Source organism: Panthera leo, chromosome D2, assembly GCF_018350215.1.
Source record: "Panthera leo isolate Ple1 chromosome D2, P.leo_Ple1_pat1.1, whole genome shotgun sequence".
Lineage (NCBI taxonomy): Eukaryota > Metazoa > Chordata > Mammalia > Carnivora > Felidae > Panthera > Panthera leo.
Window position 1 is genome coordinate 53,804,112 of NC_056689.1, and position 23,325 is coordinate 53,827,436.

Consider the following 23,325-nt stretch of genomic DNA (forward strand, 5'->3'; position numbering starts at 1 on the left):
TTGCTGGTCAAAAGGCAAAATGGCACAGCCACTTTGGAAAAGAGTTTGGCAGTTTCTTACAAAACTTAACATACTCTTACCATACAATCCAGCAATTGTACTCCTTGATCAGTTTCAATTCCACATCAGTTGAAAACTTATTTTCACCCTGAAACCTGCACACAAATGCTTACAATTACATTCCTGAAGTACAAAACAACTGTAATTTTAAGGGTACACCTTCATTGTCTCTAAAAGCAAGACTGCAGTTATCCTCAAAAACCAAAGTTCAAATTCAGCCTGAAGTCCCCAACTGAATGTATATTTAGTTTTCATCTAAAACCCTGAGCTCATGGGCTTTCAAGATCATTGACCTCGTTCTCTCTTAGTTTCTTTTATTTATTCATTGATTCATTTTTTGTTCCTTCAACTATGTGAAACCAGGGGTAGGCATGGAGTTTGATGGCTTGTTTAGACAGATCAGTGAAGAGTTTCTGCAGCTTACCAATTCCACAACGCCATTATCTCCAAAATGAACTTTGTGAAAGATTCTGGCTAACTTGTCCATGTTCTGTGGGTGGTTCTGTTTCAGATTTATTGACCAGAAATGTCTCGGATTTGGGGTTGTTCATTAAGAGTAAACAGCAGCTGTCAGACAACCAGAGGCAGATATCTGATGCCATTGCTGCTGCAAGTATCGTGACAAACGGCACTGGGGTCGAGAGCACATCCTTGGGCGTGTTTGGGGTTGGCATCCTCGAGCTCAATGACTTCCTAGTGAACTGCCAAGGAGAACACTGCACTTATGATGAAATCCTCAGCATCATCCAGGTTTGTACCCATTTCATATGCACATCTGGGTAGAGCCTCTGACTATTCTAATTATTTTCTGCTAAACATACTGTGTCTATACTTCTTTCCAAAGCCTTCTAGTCTGGGACAGAAACAGAGGTGCTTGATTTAATACCATACACACACACACACACGTCACACACACACACACACACGTGTGTGTGTGTGTGACGTGTGACGTGTGTGTGTGTGTGTATAAGTGTCCTTATTTAATGTATAAGTACCATAGATCTCAAGCCTTCTCTCAGTGACTCTTATAAGGAATCAGTACATGATACCTTCTTGTTGTTCTGGCATGTAATAAAATTAGTAGACTAGGTTTTCAACTTCTTTGATCATTTCATGAATATTTATTAGCTCCTACTATGGGTCTGTTCCTGGACCTGGGAATATAGTAGTAAATAAGACCACATTCTGGCCTTCACCTAGTGGATGAGGCAGACAATAAACAAATACAGAGAGAATGTACTTTTAGGTATTCATGGGTTCTGAAAAAATCAAGCAGAGTAAGGGGATGCAGTGATGCAGAAGGCTGAGAGGAGTAAGCACAGGCCACCCTGAGGAGGTGAGAGTGGAGCTGAGCCCTGAATCAATAAACCATGTGAAGGTCTGCAAAAAGAACATTCCAGACCAGCAGGAACAAGCTCAAAGACTGAGACAGGAGCGAGACAACAAAAAGGCTGATGTAGTGGGAGCCACATAAGCCAGAGGCACAATGGTAGATGTGATTCCAGATGGGTAGGCAGGGGCTGAATCATCTTGGCATTTTAGGCCATGGTGAGGAGTTTGACTTTACTCCGTGTGACATAGGAAGCTGTTGGAAATTTTTGAGCAGGGGACTAACATAATTTGATTTATGTTCTCAAGAGGTCACTCTGGCCCCATTGGAAAATGAACTGTGTTGGGGATGGAGTGGAAGCAGAGAGACCAGGTGGGAAGTTGTCACAGTAACCCGGCAAGATATGAGGATGGCTTCCACTAGAGGTTGGTAGGACATGGAGTGACACACTCACGATGGCTGTGTCACATGCTGCAGGATCAAGTCTAGGTTTTCAGCCTCCCTGTCAACCGATGGGGAATCAGTGGATTCAGTGTCCAGCAGTTGATCACCGGAAATGCTAGCGACATTAAGATCATGGTCGGGTGCTCATTACGCTGTTGTTGAGTATGAGCACTGTACTAAGTGTTCTCTGGGAATCATCTCATTTCACCTCTCACCAGCCCTGCCGGAAGCTGCTATTATTATCCCCATTTTCACCTGGATATGCCGATAACCATTTGTTTTCATATGAACTGTATTCTTTTCCCTCACTCTCCCTTTTTCTTTTAAATAAATATGCTTTGTATAATAAACACACGTATAATAAATGTTTTCTTTGGGACTAAAAAACTACCTCTTACTGTTACATAACTATATTAGTTCAAATATTTGGCTTAGATGTTTCCTGATGAAAACAGAACATCTTTAAAAAATGATGTGGTGGGTTTTTTCCCCTTAGTTTCCTTTACCTAAATAACACTCTTTTTGTGTCCCTTGCAGAAGTTCGAGCCTAGTGTTAGTATGTGTCATCAGGGCCTACTGTCATTTGAAGGATTTGCAAGGTAACCTTTAAAATATCTGTTGCCCATCATTTAAGAATACATATTTTTCCCACGCAGTCCTAAGAAAATTTGTTTCCTCTAGGTTTCTGATGGATAAAGATAATTTCGCCTCGAAAAATGATGAGTCACAGGAAAACATTAAAGAACTACAGCTGCCCCTCTCCTACTATTACATTGAATCTTCACACAATACCTACCTCACAGGCCACCAGCTCAAAGGAGAGTCCTCAGTAGAACTCTACAGCCAGGTACAGAATTCCACGTGACATGGGATTTCCATTATTGCTATAATTGCTATAAGTCACAAAAAATCTGACTTCTGACTCCTTTGAAGAACTTACAAACTATTATGTGTGAAATGTGAGGAAACATGATGTGTGGGAAAACTGCCTATACACGCTGTTGTTTTGTCTATTTCTTTTTGTTTTCTTTCTCCCTCCTATCTATACTTAACCTTTTTTCTAGGCACTAAAAAAAAAAAAAGTATTTGTTTGAGACTCATAGCTTTTAAATCCTAGTTAGTCTGACCTACTCCTACTATAATTAGATTTTCCCATGGGAAAATTATCTGATCGTTTCACTAAATGCTAAATAAATCAATACAATGTAGTAGGAAAGCATAATAGAAAATGCAGCTTTCTATGAAGTTATTCCCAAAATATTGTTTATTTTCATTTGCAATTTGTTAGATAATCAATCCATCCCTATGGTAACCAACTTAAGGAACAAAAATCTGCAAAGACTATGGGCACTGTCCCTACACACTTAAATTCATGGGAATGTTCTTGGAAACTCAGAAGGGTCTCTGGACTAGAAAAAGCACATCCGTTTGACCTAAACACCAACTCTCAATGATCTGCATGTCAGTTGTCTCTGTTACATTTTCTGCAACTTCCTCATCTATGCTGCCTGTTTTCTGACCTCCTATAAGAAGAGTTCATCAGGAAGAAGCTAACCTAGGCTCAGGGAATAGAAGTGTGTGGTTGGGGGTGAGGTGGGGGGAGGATGTTTAAGTGTGAGAATTGTCATTGTTCACACAAACCCAGCAGAGCTGAGCTTCCTTCGTTCTCCTGATCAGTCCAGCTATTCCTCAACCATGGGTCAAATTCTGTCCCAAAGCTTATCTACTAAGGAATATGTATTTTAAACTCTAAAAATCTAAAGTACTTTAAACGTTTATTTTTGAGAGTATGTGCACATGCGCAAGCAGGGGAGGGGCAGAGAGAGATGAGGACAGAGGATCCGAAGTGGGCTCTGTGCTGACAGCAGAGAACCTCATGTGGGGCTCGAACTCGCAAACCATGAGATCATGACCTGAGCCAAAGTCAGACACTTAACCGACTGAGCCACCCGGGCACCCCTAAGTACTTTTATTTTGAAATGAAGATGTGTGCCTAGAGTAGTGATTTTCAAAGTAGGTGCTCTGTCCCGGGACCTCAGCTGGGGATGCTGAGATAAGGAAGCAGCAAAGTAGGAAGGCTACACCTCCTACCCCCACTGCAGCTGAAGTCCTGTTCTTTTTATGTGCTTTACATATGACCCTCCATTTGCACAGAGAATTCCAAGGTTAAAAGGAGTTTGAAATCTATTGTTCCAGTTCTAGGGGAAAGAAATGAAGTGTGTGTGTGTGTGTGTGTGTGTGTGTGTGTGTGTATCTCCCAGGAAAATGAATGAGCAGGGGCCAGTGTCCTAACTTTAATTCCTACTTCACTTCCCTATTGACCTCAAAGAGATTTTTTCTAACTCCTTAACATTACACCCCAAGTAGAGTCTTTGAATGAGGCATGAAAGTCCCTCAACTAGACTCAGAGAGGTTGTTAAACCTAGTGTGAAGATTCGTCATCCTTTATTTATCAGCACTCTGCTCTCCCTCAGCCCTCCTAGTTATCTCCTCACCTTACTCCCCGGGACAGATCGGAAGTGAGAAAAAGCCCTGTTTTTACCTGGAATTTCAAACCCTGGTTTTCTTCTTCTAGCCGTATGTGGTCTTTTTTTTTTTTTAATATGAAATTTATTGTCAAATTGGTTTCCATACAACACTCAGTGCTCATCCCAACAGGTGCCCTCCTCAATACCATCACCCACCCTCCCACTCCCCATCAACCCTCAGTTTATTCTCAGTTTTTAAAAGTCTTTTATGCTTTGGCTCTCTCCCTCTCTAACCTCTCTCTTTTTTTTTTTTTCTTCCCCTCCCCCATGGACTTCTGTTAAGTTTCTCAGGATCCACATAAGAGTGAAAACATATGGTATCTGTCTTTCTCTGTATGACTTATTTCACTTAGCATAACACTCTCCAGTTCCATCCACGTTGCTACAAAAAGCCATGTTTCATTCTTTCTCATTGCCACGTAGTATTCCATTGTGTATATAAACCACAATTTCTTTATCCATTCATCAGTTGATGGACATTTAGGCTAGGAATTTACCCAAGGGATACAGGAGTGCTGATGCATAGGGGCACTTGTACCCCAATGTTTATAGCAGCACTTTCAACAATAGCCGTATGTGGTCTTAATGTCAGGCAGACTTAGATAAATACCTTTAGTCTCTGCCTGCTAAAAACCATCTCATCTGCTGCCAGTCAGTGAGCGTTCTTCCCAGTGTGGCTCACCACAGACATGAAGCAGCCTCATGCTCCTGCTGGCACATGACACAGCCATCTTCAGCCCAAAGCAACACGCCTCTTGATGCTTTAGGTGTTGGGAGAAGCTGACATCCTGGAGAGTTTTTAGGCTGCAGAATCGGTTCCACCTGGGAGATAGGTCACCTGGGAAGACTGGGTGCTGCATGCTGTGCAATGGAAGACTCTAGCAAAGACGTCATAAAAAATATAAATATATGAGGGATTCCACAATCTGAGTTTTCTTGCAGCAACTCTAGTGGCCACTCTCCCCAGTATTGGATTGTTACCACATGGAAATAGTTACATGGAGTTTTAAACCAGTGAGTTGGCCCATTCATAGATACATCCGCCTCTTGGTATGCTTTGCCCTTCCAACACATGGACATCTTTTAAAATAGTTCACAACAGAGTCTACGGAGGAAGAGGCTGCTCCAAGCAAATATTACAGAGCTGCAACCTGAGCACGTGTCACGAGCTCTGCTTCCAGCTCTACATCTGGGATGGCAAATAGGTGTCATCTCCTCTAATTCATCAGGGTGTTTCCTGAAGCACTTTCCTGACGAGGTTGAGAGATAAACATACCAAAGCTTAAGGGGCAAGGATGTTGATTGGTTACTGATGATACCATGGGCATGGAAAAGGGCAGTTTGTGCATTATTTGCCTCTGTAGACAATAAGGCAAATCCTTGAGGACTGCTTGCTTCTAGTCTTAACGTGCTATGTGTTCCTAGTGAAGGCATTAGCTGATAGCAGAATTTGGGTCTAAACAGAGAGGATTTTATTCTGATTACAGTCGTACAAATGTTTAGCCAGGTCATTAAAGAATCAGTGGCCTCATTTCCTTTGGGCTGCAACAATAGCCCCTTCATCTCCACCGATATTTGCCCAGGTAGAGCACTGGCCTGGCTCTCTCATTTCAGGATGTACTGTGTGTAGGTCCCTCAAGGGACCATAGTCGCTGGGAAAATAGTCCTATGGTTTTGCTATCAAATTTTACCTTCTGATAGTATTCAGCTCTGGTAAAAACTCTTTCCATCATCATCTGTTGTCTCCCCTAATGAATTGCGGCTTTTGGCCCAAATGCAGGATTTATTTTAGATCTTACACCCTCCTGAATGTGAACACTGATAGGTAGAAGCACATGCCGGGCAGCATCTGAGGCCCTGTGTCCCTTTGCTCATGCGGGCTGGATGTGTTCGTTAATCACACAGGTCCTCCTGCAAGGCTGTAGGAGCGTAGAGCTGGATTGTTGGGATGGAGACGACGGGTTGCCCATCATCTATCATGGACACACGCTGACAACCAAGATCCCCTTCAAGGTAACGCTTCATAACGGTCCCTAAATCCCATCAGGGAGTCACTGTCTTTGTGCGCCTTTTCTGTGAGTGACTCTTCCAATCACACCTTAAGTTGGGGTTCTTGTCCCGAGTCTGTAGACTTCCCGAAACTGTATGGGATGTGCACATGTCCGTTTTTCTGGGAGTTGATCTAGAACTCCCATTAAGTTCTCACTCAACCAGAGCTTAATAACCAGGACCTGAAATGAGTTACCTTGTAATTATATTGTTGCAATTTTTTTTTTAACGTTTATTTATTTTAGAGACAGAGAGAGACAGAGCATGAACCGGGGAGGGGCAGAGAGAGAGGGAGACACAGAACTGGAAGCAGGCTCCAGGCTCTGAGCCATCAGCCCAGAGCCCGACGCGGGGCTCGAACTCACGGTCCATGAGATCGTGACCTGAGCTGAAGTCGGACGCTCAACCGACTGAGCCACCCAGGCGCCCCTATTGTTGCAATTTTTACATCCTAAGATGATATATAAAAGGCAGGAGCTTTTCTCTTGCTACAGGAATTAAAGGTCATTTATCCTGGTGTCCTGCTGACAAAGACCAACATCATGTGTTGGGAGATGATTAAATAATATTACAAAGTAATGAAAATTGGTTCTACTTGGGGAAGTCGGTCACCCAGGAAGACTAGGCTCCTTGGATTATTGTTTCGAATTCTAGATAGTTTATTCATTCATTGTGCAATTACTATCCTCATTCAGTGTTTTTCATTGTGTAAAATCATTTTTCTCTGAACTGTGGCCGGGCTGGAATGGAATACTATTATTTCTGTCTTATATGTAGACCGGATAGCTAAAATGCATTTTCTCTTTAGCTCATCTTCCTATTCATCTCTCCTGAAACTTTTGTACTCTATATTGAGGGAAGGAAGATTTGATAACTGTGTTTACGTGCACACATGAGTATATGTATATATGTCTTATTGTCCCAAGTAGATTGATTACAAACTCCTTGAAAACAGAAAAGTATCTTAAGCCTTATCATTTTGATGCTGTAACCAACACAGTGCCTTTTACCTATAATGTAATCAGTATACATACTGATTTATTAGATTTGGCATACTAATAAAATATATAAGTTCCTTATAAAGTATGTAAACAAAACTCAGTATGAACAGTTTAATGTATTCACAGAAAACTGCCTATCGTCTTGCTTAATTTGATAATACCTTTGAAAAAAATAAAACCATTTTGGCCAGAATTTTCTGCATACAACAATTTATATGCTCTCTGTGGCTATAAGTAACTGGCCTTCTGATACATCTGGAGGACATCTGGACTCTAATGAGCTCTTCTGGCTCCTGTAGGAGGTGGTTGAAGCCATTGAACGCAGTGCCTTTGTCAACTCTGACCTGCCCATCATCATATCGATTGAGAACCACTGCTCATTGCCTCAGCAACGAAAAATGGCAGAAATTTTCAAGGTAAGCTATAAGCTAAGAGGCAGGATGGTATCTTGGCCTTTGTCTTCTAACTGTTGCTTTTATATGGAGCCACCATGGACCACATGACAGCTGGACCTCAGCCATGAAGCACAATTAGGGTCCCTCAGAGCTAAGAATTGCCATGGGAGCTTGGACTTTCTCTTGAATGGTCCATCTTTTCAGCTGAAGTGATAGAAGCATTGTTCTGTGGTCTCCTAACCATTTCCATCCAGAAAGCCTTAGGAGATAAGGAGAGACCAACTCTCCAATGCTTCTGGTACCACAAATCAGGGATGCTGGGATGTCACCTGTCAGTTGTATGTGGAAAACTGAAAATATCTCAGGGCAAATAAGTGAAATTTTCCTGTGTCTAACACTACAGATAGAGGGATCCAATTTGGCAAAGACCTTAGACCAGCCAAAACAGTTGCTATAACACTTGGTTCTTCCTTATATAGGCAAACTATCATGCAGACAGATTTAGGGGAAAATATTCCTTTATTCTTCCCCCTTCCTCCATTGATTGAGGCATTTATGGAAATAAGGCTATCAGGAGGAGGGAGGGGCATGGGCAGAGGAAAATGTCCCCAAATACTTATGCCAACAAAACTAATTAGCTTTTCATATTGACTTTTTTTTTTTTTTTGCCATCATTTAGAATAATGATCTCAACTTTTTTTTTTTTTTTTTTTTTTTTAGAGAAGTAGAATGTATGCACATGTGTGACTGGTAGGGAGGAGTAGAGGGAGAGAGAGAGAGAGAGAGAGAGAGAGAGAGAGAGAGAGAGAGAATGAATCTTAATCAGGCTCCATGCCTAGTGCAGAGCCCTAGCTCAGTCTCACGACCCTGAGATCATGACCTGAGCCAAAACCAAGAGTCAGACGCTTAACCTAGTGATCCACTCAGGCTCCTCCTCAACTTTTTTGATTGTATCCATCAGTAAAATACTGTAGTATATGTATTCCTATTGTACGCTTATTGACTTATTCATAAACTATACATATATCCTACTTATTAACATATTTTATACATTAATAAAACACACAAAAATAGAATATGAAAGGGAATAACATAAAAAGATGAAGTAAAGAATTATTCTTATACTATTATTTATTAATGGTACAAAATCCCTTTTGGTCTCATAAAAATTTTAACAATAAATGTATTACTGTTTTCAGTGGGAGTAATGTGATTGAAGACATTCATTGTTTTTTAAATTTTTGTGATCTGTGACTTGTATGTCTGGTTTTAAGTTTAGTTTATTACTTCAGTGTTTGATGTTAATGGCTGTAGCAGCTGATAAAGACAGCTTACGAAGAAACGTGTGCAGACAGAACAGGTGCTCTTGCCAAATGGTGGTACCCATTTCTCAACTCCATTAATGAGGCAAAGATACATGAGACACTAATAAGCTTCATTTTTGTTCTTTTTTAGTTAAAAATTTACTAGAATTAGAAACTGCTGTATTTTCTACCCTCACCTCAATGGATTGTCTTGTGCCTACTCCCACCGCCCGCCTCCTTGAAGATACACATTCCCCTTCAGAGGCCAATGCTCATAAAATCTTTGTGAGAAGACTGTATAGCACATTCTCCCCATTATCTTTCAACCTCGTCCCCACTCCTTACCTACCTCAAGGTTTCTATCCTTTTGACATCTAACTCACATCTGGAACAGATTGTGTTCTATAAACCACAGCCTCTAATTGAATCTCCTTTTCTTTCTTTAGTGTATCAGACCCTAAAGGACCTTCCTAAATAGTTAGAGCTGGCCCCACCTGGGGAATGGCCTAGACCTCTCCTTCTGACCTTCCAGCCACCTCCCTTCCTTCCAGTAAGAAACTGTTGGCGGGGAGGAGAGACACCACTTCTTTCCTACTTTCTCTTCCTAGGATTTGCAGAACAATTCAACTGAGCTGAAATATCTAGTTGAATTACCCAAGCGTAGGTAAAAGGCACTGATCGTGTGTTTTCCTTTATTCCTTTCAGAGTGTGTTTGGAGAAAAACTGGTGGCTAAGTTCCTGTTTGAGAGTGATTTCTCAGATGACCCAATGCTTCCCTCACCCGACCAACTTAGGAGGAAAGTGCTCCTTAAAAATAAGAAGCTAAAAGCCCACCAAACACCAGTGGATATCTTAAAGCAAAAGGTATTCTCTCATCATAGAGGCTAGGGGTATGCTGTGTGCCCAGAACAAAGAAATCAATGTTATTCTTCTGACCTTTCAGAAGACCTGCAGGGTAACCAGTTTTGTGACAGTTGAGTTTCCTGGAATGACAAGTTTGAACTTTGGCTTTCCCTTTACTAGACTCATAAATACTGTCCCCTTCCTCACCTAGAATTTTATGTCATGAAATTAATTTCTCATGTAGAATGTATCTCATTATTTAAATTACTCTGAACAGGATAATGTGTGACTCTTATCTCTAGACCTAGACTTCATAGCTGTCAATCCCAAAGTGGTTGCCATGGTTCCCTTTAGGTAAAGCACCCCTATAGGGAACCCTCCCCCACCCTTAGAGAAGCACCCCACCCTGTAGGAGGAGCACTTGGACCAGGGGCTGTGACTCCTGAGGTCGGTAGTGGAATCCCAATACCAGCAGCCCCGTGGTCCCAGCATGGAAGTTGGCACAAGGTATCACCGTAGCTTGTGGACTCCAGGGCACTCCCATACCGATCTCACCCACAGAGATCTACTTCCCAAGTATCACAAACCTGCTTGTGTAAAGAGCCTTTGGCCCAAAGATCCATGAAGAAGTGTAGCTCCAGGGCCACTGAGTTCATATGCCAGGTTGCACTCATCACACAGAATGCCAGCTGCCAAACTATCTGTTCTATTTAGGCCTCTGTCTTTATTATTGACCCTAAAACACCACTTTTGAAACAACAACAAGAGTTGCTGCACGAAGCTAAGTACAGTGGTGCCGTTTCAGCAGCAGGGACGATCCAGAGCTCAACCTAGTTCGTGGCCAATGGCTCTTAATTTCTGTCCATGCTATCACCTCCAAGCCTCCAGGCCTTATTGCATTCCTGTTTCAGAGGCTTCCAGAGAACTGAGAAATTAGCAGAAGGATTCTTTTTTTTTTTTTTTTTTTAACATTTATTTATTATTGAGAGGCAGAGACAGAGCATGAGCATGGCGGGGGTCGGGCAGAGAGAGGAGGAGACACAGAATCAGAAACAGGCTCCAGGCTCTGAGCTGTTAGCACAGAGCCTGATGCGGAGCTTGAACCCACAAACCACAAGATCATGACCTGACCCGAAGTCAAACGCTTAACCAACTGAGACACCCAGGCGCCCCTGCAGAAGGTTCTATGAGTCCAACAAGTTTGGAGCCTTGTGCAAAGTCGTTAATAAAAAAATGCCAAGTCAAATTGAGTCAAGTATCCAGTTATACCTAGTTCAGTAGTCCATTTGGGACATTCATCAAACCTTCTAAAAGCCCTAATTTGTAGAACTCACAGGTAAGGGCCTGAGTTTGAAGCCGAGTGATATATAGCATGGTTCTACAGAAGGAGCGTTAGATATAGAGCTGAGATACCAGTTTTTAGTCACTGTCTCTGTCACAGACCAGCCACGTGACCATGGGCCAGTCAAACTTTCTGGGTCTCCATTTCTTCCTCTATAATATGGGAATGTGAAGGTAACTAGAGCACAAGATTCTTCTGACACGAAAATCTCACAAAATCTTTCCTAAAGTGAATCCTGGGACCCCTGCCAGAATTGCAGACCACTCTGGAAACATTTCATTGTCCCACATCTCAGTCCCTGTTTCCAGCATATCTTGCCATTCCTAGAACATTACTGCTTCCCTGAGGGGCCCTTCAAGAATCTTGTCATCTGCTGAGTAAGTACCAGGCAATCCCCAGGCTGCCCCGCTCACCTGCAGTGGGATTCCAGACGGCCCAAAGTCCAGGCTGAGTTAGGAGCTTATGTTACATCACTTAGTAAAGTCAGTGATTCACCATGTGCCCAGTTACTCCAGATGCCCTCAGGGCAGGGGAGGATGAGGCCGGAAGCTCCATCATCTTTAGACTTACCCTTCTGAAAACAGATACTTACAGAAAGTGCCCCAAACCATTCCAGCCAAGGGATCCCTACTGGTCAGTGTTGCCCTAACTGGAGAGGCTCAGGATTACCATGGATCCTCTAGAACTATGCCCGGCAAACCTTTTTTGCTCAAGATTCGCTTAAAAGATTTTTGAAAAACTTTCCTCTCCTGAAACCAATATTACACTATATGTTAACTAACCAGAACTTAAATAAAACTTTGAAGGAAAAAAAAAGAAACTCTAACTCTCACACGTTTTTCCCCTTTTCATACATTTTTAAGTTGACATTAGAAATTTTATCACAAGTGTAAATAGTTACAAAGGATATGTTTTCAAACGTAATATTTATTATATGTAAATACAGATGACATTAACTATATATCAATATAATGTACAAAACAGTCCTCATTATCAAAGAAATCAGCACAGTCAGCCAGATGACGTTTGGTCAGAAAAAGTCTGACTTTATTTTTTTTCACTCAAGTAAACATTGTATTAACCCTAAGATGACCATCACACTTTTGAATATTATTTCTAAGATAGGTGGACAGATGAAGGGAAGGGAGGGTAGGAAAGAGAGAGAGAGAGAAAGAGAGAGAAAGTCATGAAGCCTTGAACATTCTCGTTGCCTAGATGAAATAAGATCCCCCCCACCTGCCCTTAGCTTCTCCAGACTCTCAGGAGCCCTGCATTCTCCAGTGACCCTTTGCTGCCTTAGGTGGTTTTCATCTCATCTCATGCATCACAGATTTTTTTATTGGTAAATGAAAGTTATACGTTCCTTTTATAAAGCCAGAAAAGAACAGTTAGGACAAGAGCATGGGGAAGGGAGAACCAGCCAACCATAAGCTTGTTTGCAGGCAGTCCTGTTTTTTGAAAAGTACACACGGAAGTTGAAGATACTGAATCTAGAAATTGATTCCTTTAAAAATATATGAAGCTGAACATCCCTAGATGTCTTTGTGTACCCTGGAGGCACACAGTTTGAAGATGGCACACAGCTCTAGGCCAAGAGTTGCAAAACCCCCCAACCTCAGGGGTCAAGCAACATAAATATGAGGGGACAGGTGGCTACATGACAGTTGGAAGCAGCCAAGACAGAGTGGAGCATGCATGCCCTCATAAATGAACAGCTCTAATTAAATTCTTTTCAAAAAATTTTTTATTATGTTTATTTATTTTGAGGGGGGGGAGAGAAACAGAATCTGAGTGGGGGAGGGGCAGAGAGAGAGGGAGGCACAGCATCTGAAACAGGCTCCAGGCTCCGAGCTGTCAGCACAGAGCCTGACATGGGGCTCGAACTCACAAGTGTGAGATCATGACCTGAGCCGAAGTCAGACGCTCAACTGACTGAGCCACCCAGGCACCCCTAATTGAATTCTTTTTAAAACATTGTGCCAGCCAAACCAGTCTGGTCTGGAGGTGAAGTCAGCCCTGAGGGCCACCAGTTTGAGCCCTCTGCTAGGTTTCCCTGTGTCCAGGTCTGTGCTCTCAAAGCTGCTCCAGAAAGCCTGCCATTATGAGGGTTCCAGGGGCCATGAGATCTACGCTGATGGGCTTTGTTAAGAAGTCATTCAACTAAAACATTAGCATGTGTTCCCCACTGCCTGGCCCTCCTCAGATGATGCATCAGTAACTCACTACCCAGCACAGGGTGCTTTTTCTTCTACAACACTGTTCCTCCGTGCTGTTTTGTTTACTCAGCAACTACTGCCCACTCCTGACTGCCAGGTAGACACAGCCGCCCTGTGCATACCTCTGTGGTCTTCGAGATGTGTTGAATGTTGTTGCTGTTGCCCTTCCCATTCTCTGCAGTGGCTTGCAGTTACTTACACAGCCTCCAATTCACAAATGAATACATTGTGCTATTTCAGAAGTCTTCTTTATGTTGAGCCCAGCCTTCCTTCCTGTTCCTCCTACTCCTTGGCACAACTTCTTCCCTCTGCAGCTGCACAGACTAATTCCAGACCTAGAGAGCTAGCATGTGTCTCCCCACCAGCTTTTCTCTTCTCCAAACTAAACATTCTTGTTGCGTCAACTGTTTCTCATAGGATATGGCTGCTAAGACTCTTTACTTTCCATTAAGAATGTTTGGATATTCTTAAATTTGTGGATATTCTTGAATTTGCTGATCTTAAAATGTGATTTCCAGAACAAGTCCGTACTCCAGATAGGGTCTGACCGCACAAGGACAGTGAAGCCATCACCTCTCTTCACTTGTACTTCATACCTCAGTTAATGCAGCCTAGGACTGTTCTCACTTTTAAAATTCTTTGGTGCACACGGGGCTCTTGTTGAGTTTGTGGAAAACAAAAAGAGTTCAGTTATTTTCACATGGACTGTTCTTTGGCTGGTCTCCCATTTTTCCAGGTTGACCATTGATTTTAATCTTTCATGGGCAGGAGCCTCACATTTATCTCTGTTAAATTTGCTCTTCTTCGGTTTCGGCATGCCATCACAGTACGAAAGGTTCTTTGTGAATTTGGACTTCTGATATCCAGTGCATTTATTGGCAGTTTTTCTAGTGGTGCCTTCATTCCAAGTTGCCCTTGAGCCAGATTACCAAGCAGAGAGCCCTGTGGTCCTTCTTAGGTAACCATCACTCCTGTCTAGTGCTCTCCTCTTTTGCAGCCCACATTTCCCCAGAATCTAAAGAACTGAGTGTTCTGGAAATGTGTTATTAGTAAACCCATACTAACCCTTGATAATCACCTCTTTCTTCTGTGTTCTCACAACCAACAAATTAATAATCCATTCTGATTTTGTCGGCTATCACCCTGATACTCCCCACTATGTAATTTCCGCAATTTGCCCCTTCCTCCTGTTGGAAAAACAGAACAGTGTAATCCCACTTCTAGTTTTCTAAGACCACTTCCAGCTCCCACGATCTCCCAGGGACTACTGACAATCATACCCGCAAGGTGTTTCAGTCTGGTAGGTTGTGGGTGCAGACCTGGTGATCTGAGCTCGCACAAGACTGGACGATTGAGTGTCTAGAGCCCCAGTGTGTTCAGACCAACCCCTGAATTACCTGGGTCATTGCCACACAAGGAGCTCAGCCTCAGCAAGGGTGGATTGACTCAGAGCAAGGGGGGAATTTCTGAAGCCTTCCATCTGCCTCACACTCATGCTGAGGCTCTTATGAAGACCCCCTAACTACATCCCACCAGATATCCAGTTTTCTCACCTTGATCTCCCATGCTCCAACCTGCCAGACTCGAACAATTCATACTAGATGACAGGGACTGTCCCAGGTACCAGGGGAGCAGAGCAGAGTAAGACATGGCCCCACCTAGACCCATCTGGCACAGTCTCCTCGTCTGGCCCCTAACTCCAACCCCCTGACCTATATCTGAATTGTTTTTTGTTTGTTTGTTTTTAACATTTATTTATTTTTGAGACAGAGAGAGCGAGCACAAGCAGGGGAGGGGCAGAGAGAAAGGGGGACAGAGAATCTGAAGTGGGCTCTGCGCTGACAGCAGGGAGCCTGACATGGGGCTTGAACTTATGAACCGTGAGATGATGACCTGAGTCGAAGTCAGATGCTCTGCCGACTGAGCCCCCCAGGTGCCCCTGAATTGTTTTAATCAAGGGCTAAGATCCTGTTTTTCTGCCTCAGGGTAAGCTGGGTATAGCAAAAAATAAGGATGTCAGCTCCTAGTTATCCTTTTGGCCACATCTCCATACTTCCTGCATTGGTGGAAGTGTTTGGGAATTTAAGGGACCTTGACACACTGCTTTCTGATATCGCCAGTCCCAGGATCTTTGCGCAGCGCCTCTCCCATCATATGGTTCTCACACTTGTCTGCCAGTGGGTCTACCAGGCTGTTTGCCTCATCATTCCCAGCCCTTTGGCCCTACCTTGAATGCCTGCTGCATCAAGGCCCTTCTCTTACCCATGACAAATAGACTTGCTTTTGTGGCTCCCTTGTGCCTAGAGTAGCTTTCCCAAAGTTTTGAAGAACACCAATCCTGTGAGACACGCTGAGAAAAGGGGGGGGGGGGGGAATCCCTGGTTAAAAAAGGGTGGGAAATGCTGTACTGGAGATCTTTGAAGAATCACAATGCCCTCTAGCATATTCAATGAAGGCAATGTGAAACCCTGTAGCAAGAATGTGTCTGTCTCAGTTTGTTTAAGTGCTGTTTCCAACCTCCCATTTTGTTTTGTGGTTACTGTAATTGTCAGTTTTTACCTAACAGCTGTTAATACCCATGGAACTAGTGTTCCATAAAACCCACTTTGAGAAATCCCAGCTGAAACAATGTTCAGTTGTGTAAAGTGAGCTATATTGTAAAATATTTTATGTGGATATAGACACAGCCTAAATTGTTTCTTCCTTATGTATACATTTTATGTTGTAAAAGTAATATAACCACATTTCAGAAAATTTAGGGAATAGAGAATTATTTTATTTTAAAACATACATAATTCCAGTGCCAAATATACCCTTATTACAGGGGTTCTTAACCTTGATAACACATCAACAGACAGAAATCAAGGGTCCATGAATTTAGAAGAAGAAAAAATTACATCCCCTTTGCACTAACCTCTAACTAAAATTTAGCATTTCTTCCAATAATAAAGGAATAAACCACAGTAACATTGGCAGTTCTTAGGTCTTCATCAGCAATAAAAATTATAGGGTTTTTTCTAAGTTTATTTATTTATTTTGAGAGATACAGAGAGCACAAGTGGCAGAGAGAGGGGGGGAGAGAGAGAGAGAATCCCAAGCAGGCTCTGCACTGTCAGGGCAGAGCCCGACACAGGGCTCAAACTCCCAAACTGTGAGATCATGACCTGAGCCGAAGTCGAACGCTTAACCGACTGAGCCACCCAGTGACCCTGAAATTATAGTTTTTATATTACATCACAGTTGTTGCTAATATCTCCAAGAATTATTTATGCTAACCGCTATTTCAAAATGTTACTGGACTTACCATTATACATTTTTATCTGTGTTACTAAACATATATTCCTATAGCACAAATTTGTTTTTTAATAATTTGATAGCTGTATTCAACATTTTTTTGGTAATATTTTGTATTTGGTTTTATTCATTTAAAATATCATTCTGAAAAGGTGCCTGGGTGGCTCAGTTGGTTAAGTGTCCAACTCTTGATTTCGGCTCTCTCTCTGGGATTTTCTCTCTCCCGATCTCTTTACCCCTCCCCCCGCTCATGCTCTCTTTCTGTCTCTCAAAATAAAAATAAACTTTAAAATGTCATTCTAGGGGGGGTTTCTGGGTGGCTCAGTCGGTTAAGCATCCGACTCGATCTAGGCTCAGGTCATGATCTCACAGTTCGTGAGTTTGAGCCCCAAATTGGGCTCTGCACTGGTAGCGTGGAGTCTGCTTAGGATTCTGTCTCTCTCTCTGTGTCTCTCAAAATAAATAAATAAACTTTGAAAAAATAGGATAAAATAAGATGTCATTCTGAGAAGGAATCCTACCTCAGCAGATGACCTAAGGGGTTTGTGCCACAACAATAGGTCAAGAATCCCTGCTATATTATGCAGCAACATATGTATTATGATGTATTATGTATCATTTTATGTAATTGTAATCATTATGGATAGACAGAAATATATAGACATGAAACAAATGATTTCGAATTGTATATACATTTACATTTATATTTATACATACAATTCTATATCCTGTTCAACAAATATATCTCACAATTATTTTTTCAAGTCTAATTTTTTTCAAGCAGATACACCACCATAGTTTACTGACCTCATTCTTCTACTGTTGGATTTTAGATTTGTTTCTTGTTTTGAATTCATGCAAGTAACTTTTCCTCCATTTCTGCTTACTTCCTATGCTAAGTTCCCAGACCTGTATTAACCTTGTATCCCGTGAAATCACCTCCCAGGTGATTCAAATATAAGTAATATAAGGAAGTCAAATATAGAGACACACAATCTCCCTCGTAGCATCAAGTTTCTAGAAGTTTCTGAGCTTTTGTTAATCTGATTGATGGTTCATATAAAGTCTGTTGAAAGAACTTTATTTAAACCGACAACTGTTTGTTCAGTGTCATTCTCCATAGGGATTCTAACCTTTTTCTCCAGGTCAAAGGCCTTTAGATATTATTTTAAGGGCAAAAAAGAGACAACAGTTTCTTAGCAGAGATTTACTTTTCCAACACTGATGAGCTGATTCGCTCCTTCCTTCATCATTTGGGAGTGATGGCGGTTCTCCACAGCAGCAAGATATGTCCTGTAGGGCTTGCCCCTGGGGAACCGGGGTGTCTGGCACTATATATGATTCCTTGTGATTGTTTCTAAAAGCTGCTGGATTGTAGGGATGTTAACATTTGCCCAAATATTGATGTTGTACTTTAGGTGAATTTAGATTTTTGTTTTCTCTCTCAAATGAATCAAAATAGCTTAAGCCACTTTTTGTGACTGTGGCAAGCATTAAGTGATCATTTTGAAGGCTATGAAGGAAACCTCAGGAGCTTATTAGCATCTGCGGTCTTTAATTACTGATATCTTACAGGCTCATCAGTTAGCATCCATGCAAGCTCAGGCTTACAATGGTGGGAATGCCAACCCCCCACCGGTTAATAACGAGGAAGAGGAGGATGAAGAAGACGAATATGATTACGACTATGAATCCCTGTCTGATGGTAAGAGAGACACAACCGTATGCTGTGTGCGGGGAAATGCTTGGGTGATTTTCTGTTGTGGGGTTTTTTTGTGTCATTTTGGAGTCTGTCATTCCACAGACCAGCAATAGCAGATTGTTGTAGTAACTGTCCAAGAATTCCTGAATCCCGTGGCTTAGTGATGAGGACCAAGGAAGGAAGGGTATTCTCTTAGCCACTGCAGCCAACATTCAAGGAAAGAAGAAGAGGGTGTGGAGAGCAACACAGGGGTCATTCCTGAGTGGGTTCCTGGAGGAAAAGTTGGAATTGCAACAGAGAGACCTCATTCTCACCCTTTCAGTTTCTGACGTGGCTGATGTACTTGGCAGACATTGTGGCTGCTGGCTGTTCTCGCCCCTCACCACCTGCAGGGGGCAGCATCATGGTTCTGTGCTCTCCACTCCTCCCTCTCACCGCCTTCACTCCTGCTTTGTAAAAAGTATACGGAAAAAAAGCAGCATTTCCCTTCCCCCTCTTCCTAGTTCTCACATTACTAACCCAACAAGATATTTCCTTCTGGCTCCACCAAAGGGACAAAACATGGGTGAGCCTAATGGCACAATACAAAAAAAGTCACATGAATGAAGTCATCCACAGATTATAGGTGAAGGATTCCTGTTATATGAGAATTAGGTTTCAGGGGTGTCTCATTTGTACCAAATTAGTTATAGATTGCAAAATATTTTCTAGGTACCATTGCTGATGGTAGACTGTTGCATTTTAGCAACTTGTGAAAAGTAATGTAATAATGAAAAAATGCTTAAGTTCCTATTTATAAAAATAACATTGTATGTGTAGAATATATGGCTTCTGTGGAGGATAATTGTTTGCTCATATGTAGGTATGCCCAGACCAGCAACCATTTACCCTTGGCATTAAGACAGCCGAGCTACCCTCCTCCAAATATCTGTTGCTTACGCTCCAGGATTGCCCCCTAGTTATATCCTGTTTCATGAGCCTCTTTCATGGCCAGCAGTTACAGCCCAGCCTCTTTTTGCCTCCCAAATACAATACTAGCCTATGTCCATTTAATATTTGTCCTTAGTAATAGTTGATCGCTTCATACCATCAACTAAAAGCCAAATTTACTTGACTGAAATCCCATCAGTTAATGTGAGGAGCTTATACTCTAAAGGGGAAGTAGAAAGAGGAGGAAGATGAAAAGGAATCAAGATGATTTCTTGTATCCTATTCCTGAATAGTTGTGGGAATATGAATATTCTTATATTGACTTATTCTTCCCCATGGATTTCCATTACAGTTATGGTGATGTTGTTTCAGAAGAACAAATTTATTCAGATAAGAAACGAAAACCACACGTAAGAGATCAACCAATCCAGATGTCAAATGCCCTGTGAGAGCTTTATTTGCTAGAAGATAAATTCACTCTTTATCATAAATTACTCCCATGTTTTTTCTGTACTTTTCAGAACACAAAAGAAAGGCCTATATATATCTATATATCTATATCTATATATATATATTTTTTTTAAGTTTATTTATTTTGAGAGAGAGCACAAGCAGGGGAGGAGCAGAGAGAAAGAGAGAGAGAGTGAGAGAGAGAGAATTCCCAGCAGGCTCTGCACTGCCAGCACAGAGCCTGATGCAGGACTTAAACCCATGAACCTGCCCTGAGATCAAGACCTGAGTCGAAATCAAGAGTCAGACACTCAACTGACTCAGCCACTCAGGCACCCCAGGAAAGGCTTTTCTTAATTATTAGTGTTGTTATAGGAATTTTTGATAATGCAAATAACAAAATGATCTGGTATTTATTTATTTCAGTTAGGGAGAGTAAAATTTAAGCCCTATCCCACTGAATTTCTAAGATAGTTTCATGCTTTTTAAAAACCTATATGAAAAGAAAAAAAAAAACCTATATGTACTGAGGTGGGATACAGGTGAAAAGGGGGCCCCACCAGGTCCTGACTCAGTAAACTAGGAGACGTTGGGTCAATGTCCTATCTCCACTCTAGGCCTTAGGTCCCTCAGATGTGTAACAAAAAGATTCTGTTCAGTGTTGGGTGATGTTCTCCCTTATTCTAGCACTAACATCTATGATCTATGAAGGCCACTGCCGCCACCTAGATATTTCCCGTTTCATTGAAAGATTCCTCCGACTGGCAGATTCCCAAACTGGCCTTATAGTTATGTTGTGACTGGTTTAAACATGTCGTGTTGAGGCTCTCTCATGCCACAGTTAAATGCTCTGTCAATCCTGCATTCTCAGTTGTGCCCTCACTCACCTCTGTACCTCACACACTCACCTCTACATCTTCGCGTCCTCCAGTTGAGATGAGAAGGCAGCAGAAACCTGCCTGCCATGGGTAGAACCATTTGGAGCTTCATATGGGGGACCTCAAAGGTTTCTCAGCTTCTTGTAATGATGAGTCCCTTTGGGAAGGAAATTAGAGCTGTGACCAGTCCCCTCAGAGAAATAAATGTGCTCTCAAAATTCCACATGCAATTGTGGGAGTGTTGCCTTCGGAGGTGTCCCAGGTGAAGAGCTCATCTGTACAATTTGGGTGGCCCAGGTTACCTCTGTGACAGCTCTGGTCCTCAGTTTTCATGACTATAACATGAGAGAATTAGTTGGAAGCCTCTTTGGGCCATAGAAATGTGATGATTCCTCACCACAAAGTTAAGTCCAGAAGAGCTAAAGGAAGTTGCACATGAGACACTTGTGTTTCAGAAACTCCTACTCTGCCTTTTGGCCAATAAGTCCTTCATGAATATTTATTTAATCAAATTTCATTACATAAATAGAGATTAATTTTCTTCTGACCTTGCTGTTTATCTTGACTAGCTCTGAACAAGCCCTAGGGTGCAGATTTGAATCTGCAACTTAACGCAGACGTTCTGTGACAGTGACTGCATGACTCTAACAAATTAATCCATTTCTATCCATTTGAAATAGTGCATGATTGGGAATGTTAACAACAGTCAGTAACTGAAAATATGTAATGTGACTATGACAGCATGGTTAATATTAACAATGTTTGTCTTTTTTTTATTGCTAGACTTTATATCCCTAACAGTCAAAATACTAAATCAACAGATTTCTTGTCTAATTTGTCTTATAATCTAAGCTATTGTTATTTATGCTTTGCTTCATACCTTAGTTCAATTTATCTGGCTTTTTGTCTTAATTTTCCTTACTTTCATCCCCTTTCTGATTCTGTTTTTCTATAGCAGATGTCCTTACCGCTTCTCCTGCTCCTAACAGTCAGGAAGGTAAAGCCATTCGAACTGGGCATTTTAACTGCATGAATGTCGGCATTCTGTGTCCAATTTCTTAGGCTTGAATTAGCATGACATCGTGACACTGATATGAGTAAAAATGTAATAAAATGATTGATCTCATTTACTTCTTGGCAGCCTGCATGGCCCTTATTTGGTATAAGAATATTTTGGTCTTAACATTTTTGGTCTGATGAGATAATGAACCTTGGGTGAGAAATGAGAGCTTTCTTGTTTTTCATTTTAAGAGGATAATTGTCTAACACCTGTAAAGTCATTTTTTTAATGTTTGTTTATTTTTGAGAGAGAGAACGCTCATGTGTGAGTGAGGGAGGGGCAGAGAGAGAGGGAGACAGAAGATCCGAAGCAGGCTCTGCCCTGAGAGCACAGAGCCCGATGAGGGGGCTCAAACTCATGAACCGTGAAATCATGACCTGAGCCGAAGTCGGAAACTCAGCCAACTGAGCCATCTAGGCACCCGTAAAGTCATTTTGGATGACTTGGATAGAAATACCAAAACAAGAGCAAAGTAAAAGATCATATGTCATGCTTTACATATTTTTAAACATATTTTAATTTCTATCCTCAAGAGTTTTGCTTAATAAATTCATAAACAATTATGGAAATTTGACTTTCCGATTAAGTAGAATTGTGAAAAATGCATTGCAGATAACAGTATCTTTTTCCTGCAGGTTTTGGCATTTCTAGAGGTAAAAGAAGCTAATAGCTTATTTTAAAGTGAGAGTGATTAACTCACATATGCACCATCTACAAGTGCTTCCACGACTAAATCCTCCCCTAACTTGTGCACCAAGAACTTCTGGCACAGGGTGTCTTTTGTAAGGTTTGCACAGTCCTAGTTACCTGTACAGACACGAGCCTTCTCATTAAATGATGTCTGTATGGTACCAAAACTACTGGTAAATGAGTCCATTCAATTAAAAATAAACACATCCTATACCACATCTAACAAATTTTAAAAATTATACCCCAAGCCATCATTTTGGTAACATACTAGCCAGATCCTCAGTCTTAACAGATAAGCACCAAGTGACTGGATATCTTTACAAAGATGTCAACATAGCCCTGAAGTGCAACATTTGGTTCTTGTTTGCTGAAGCCTGCCAACTTATTTTCAGACAACATTCTAGAAGACAGACCTGAAAATAAATCATGTAATGACAAGCTTCAGTTTGAGTATAATGAAGAAATCCCCAAGAGGATAAAGAAAGCAGATAACTCTGCTTGCAACAAAGGAAAGGTGGGTGAATGGCTTCCGTTAAGTTACACTTGGACCATGGTGCTCTTGTCAGTATCGGATAGAATTTCACTCCCTCCCTGTCCCTTCCCTTCACTTTTCCCCTCACTTTCCCTTAGATGCAAAAGCCCACATGGTGATGCTATGGGACACCCCCCTGCCATTTGTAGAAGGTTAGTCACTGGTTCATCCAGCCAGTACCTGCGTAAAGTGTGCAGTGTGGCAGGCACTGAGATGACACTGGAGGTGCTTTAGTGATGGAGACAAATAGGTAAACAGTGCTTACAGATAAGTACAA

The 23,325-nt window shown here is 41.7% G+C and overlaps 1 protein-coding gene across 1 annotated transcript in view; it reads left to right on the top strand.

Moving 5' to 3' along the window:
- The window catches only part of LOC122201660 (1-phosphatidylinositol 4,5-bisphosphate phosphodiesterase epsilon-1-like), a 224,901-nt gene that overhangs the window by 164,806 nt on the left and 36,770 nt on the right, over window positions 1–23,325 (top strand). Inside the window, 8 exon segments of the mRNA XM_042907512.1 lie at window positions 572–810; window positions 2,372–2,433; window positions 2,516–2,681; window positions 6,268–6,375; window positions 7,712–7,828; window positions 9,817–9,975; window positions 18,382–18,511; window positions 22,909–23,030. Of these exon segments, the coding sequence (XP_042763446.1) occupies window positions 572–810; window positions 2,372–2,433; window positions 2,516–2,681; window positions 6,268–6,375; window positions 7,712–7,828; window positions 9,817–9,975; window positions 18,382–18,511; window positions 22,909–23,030 (1,103 nt within the window).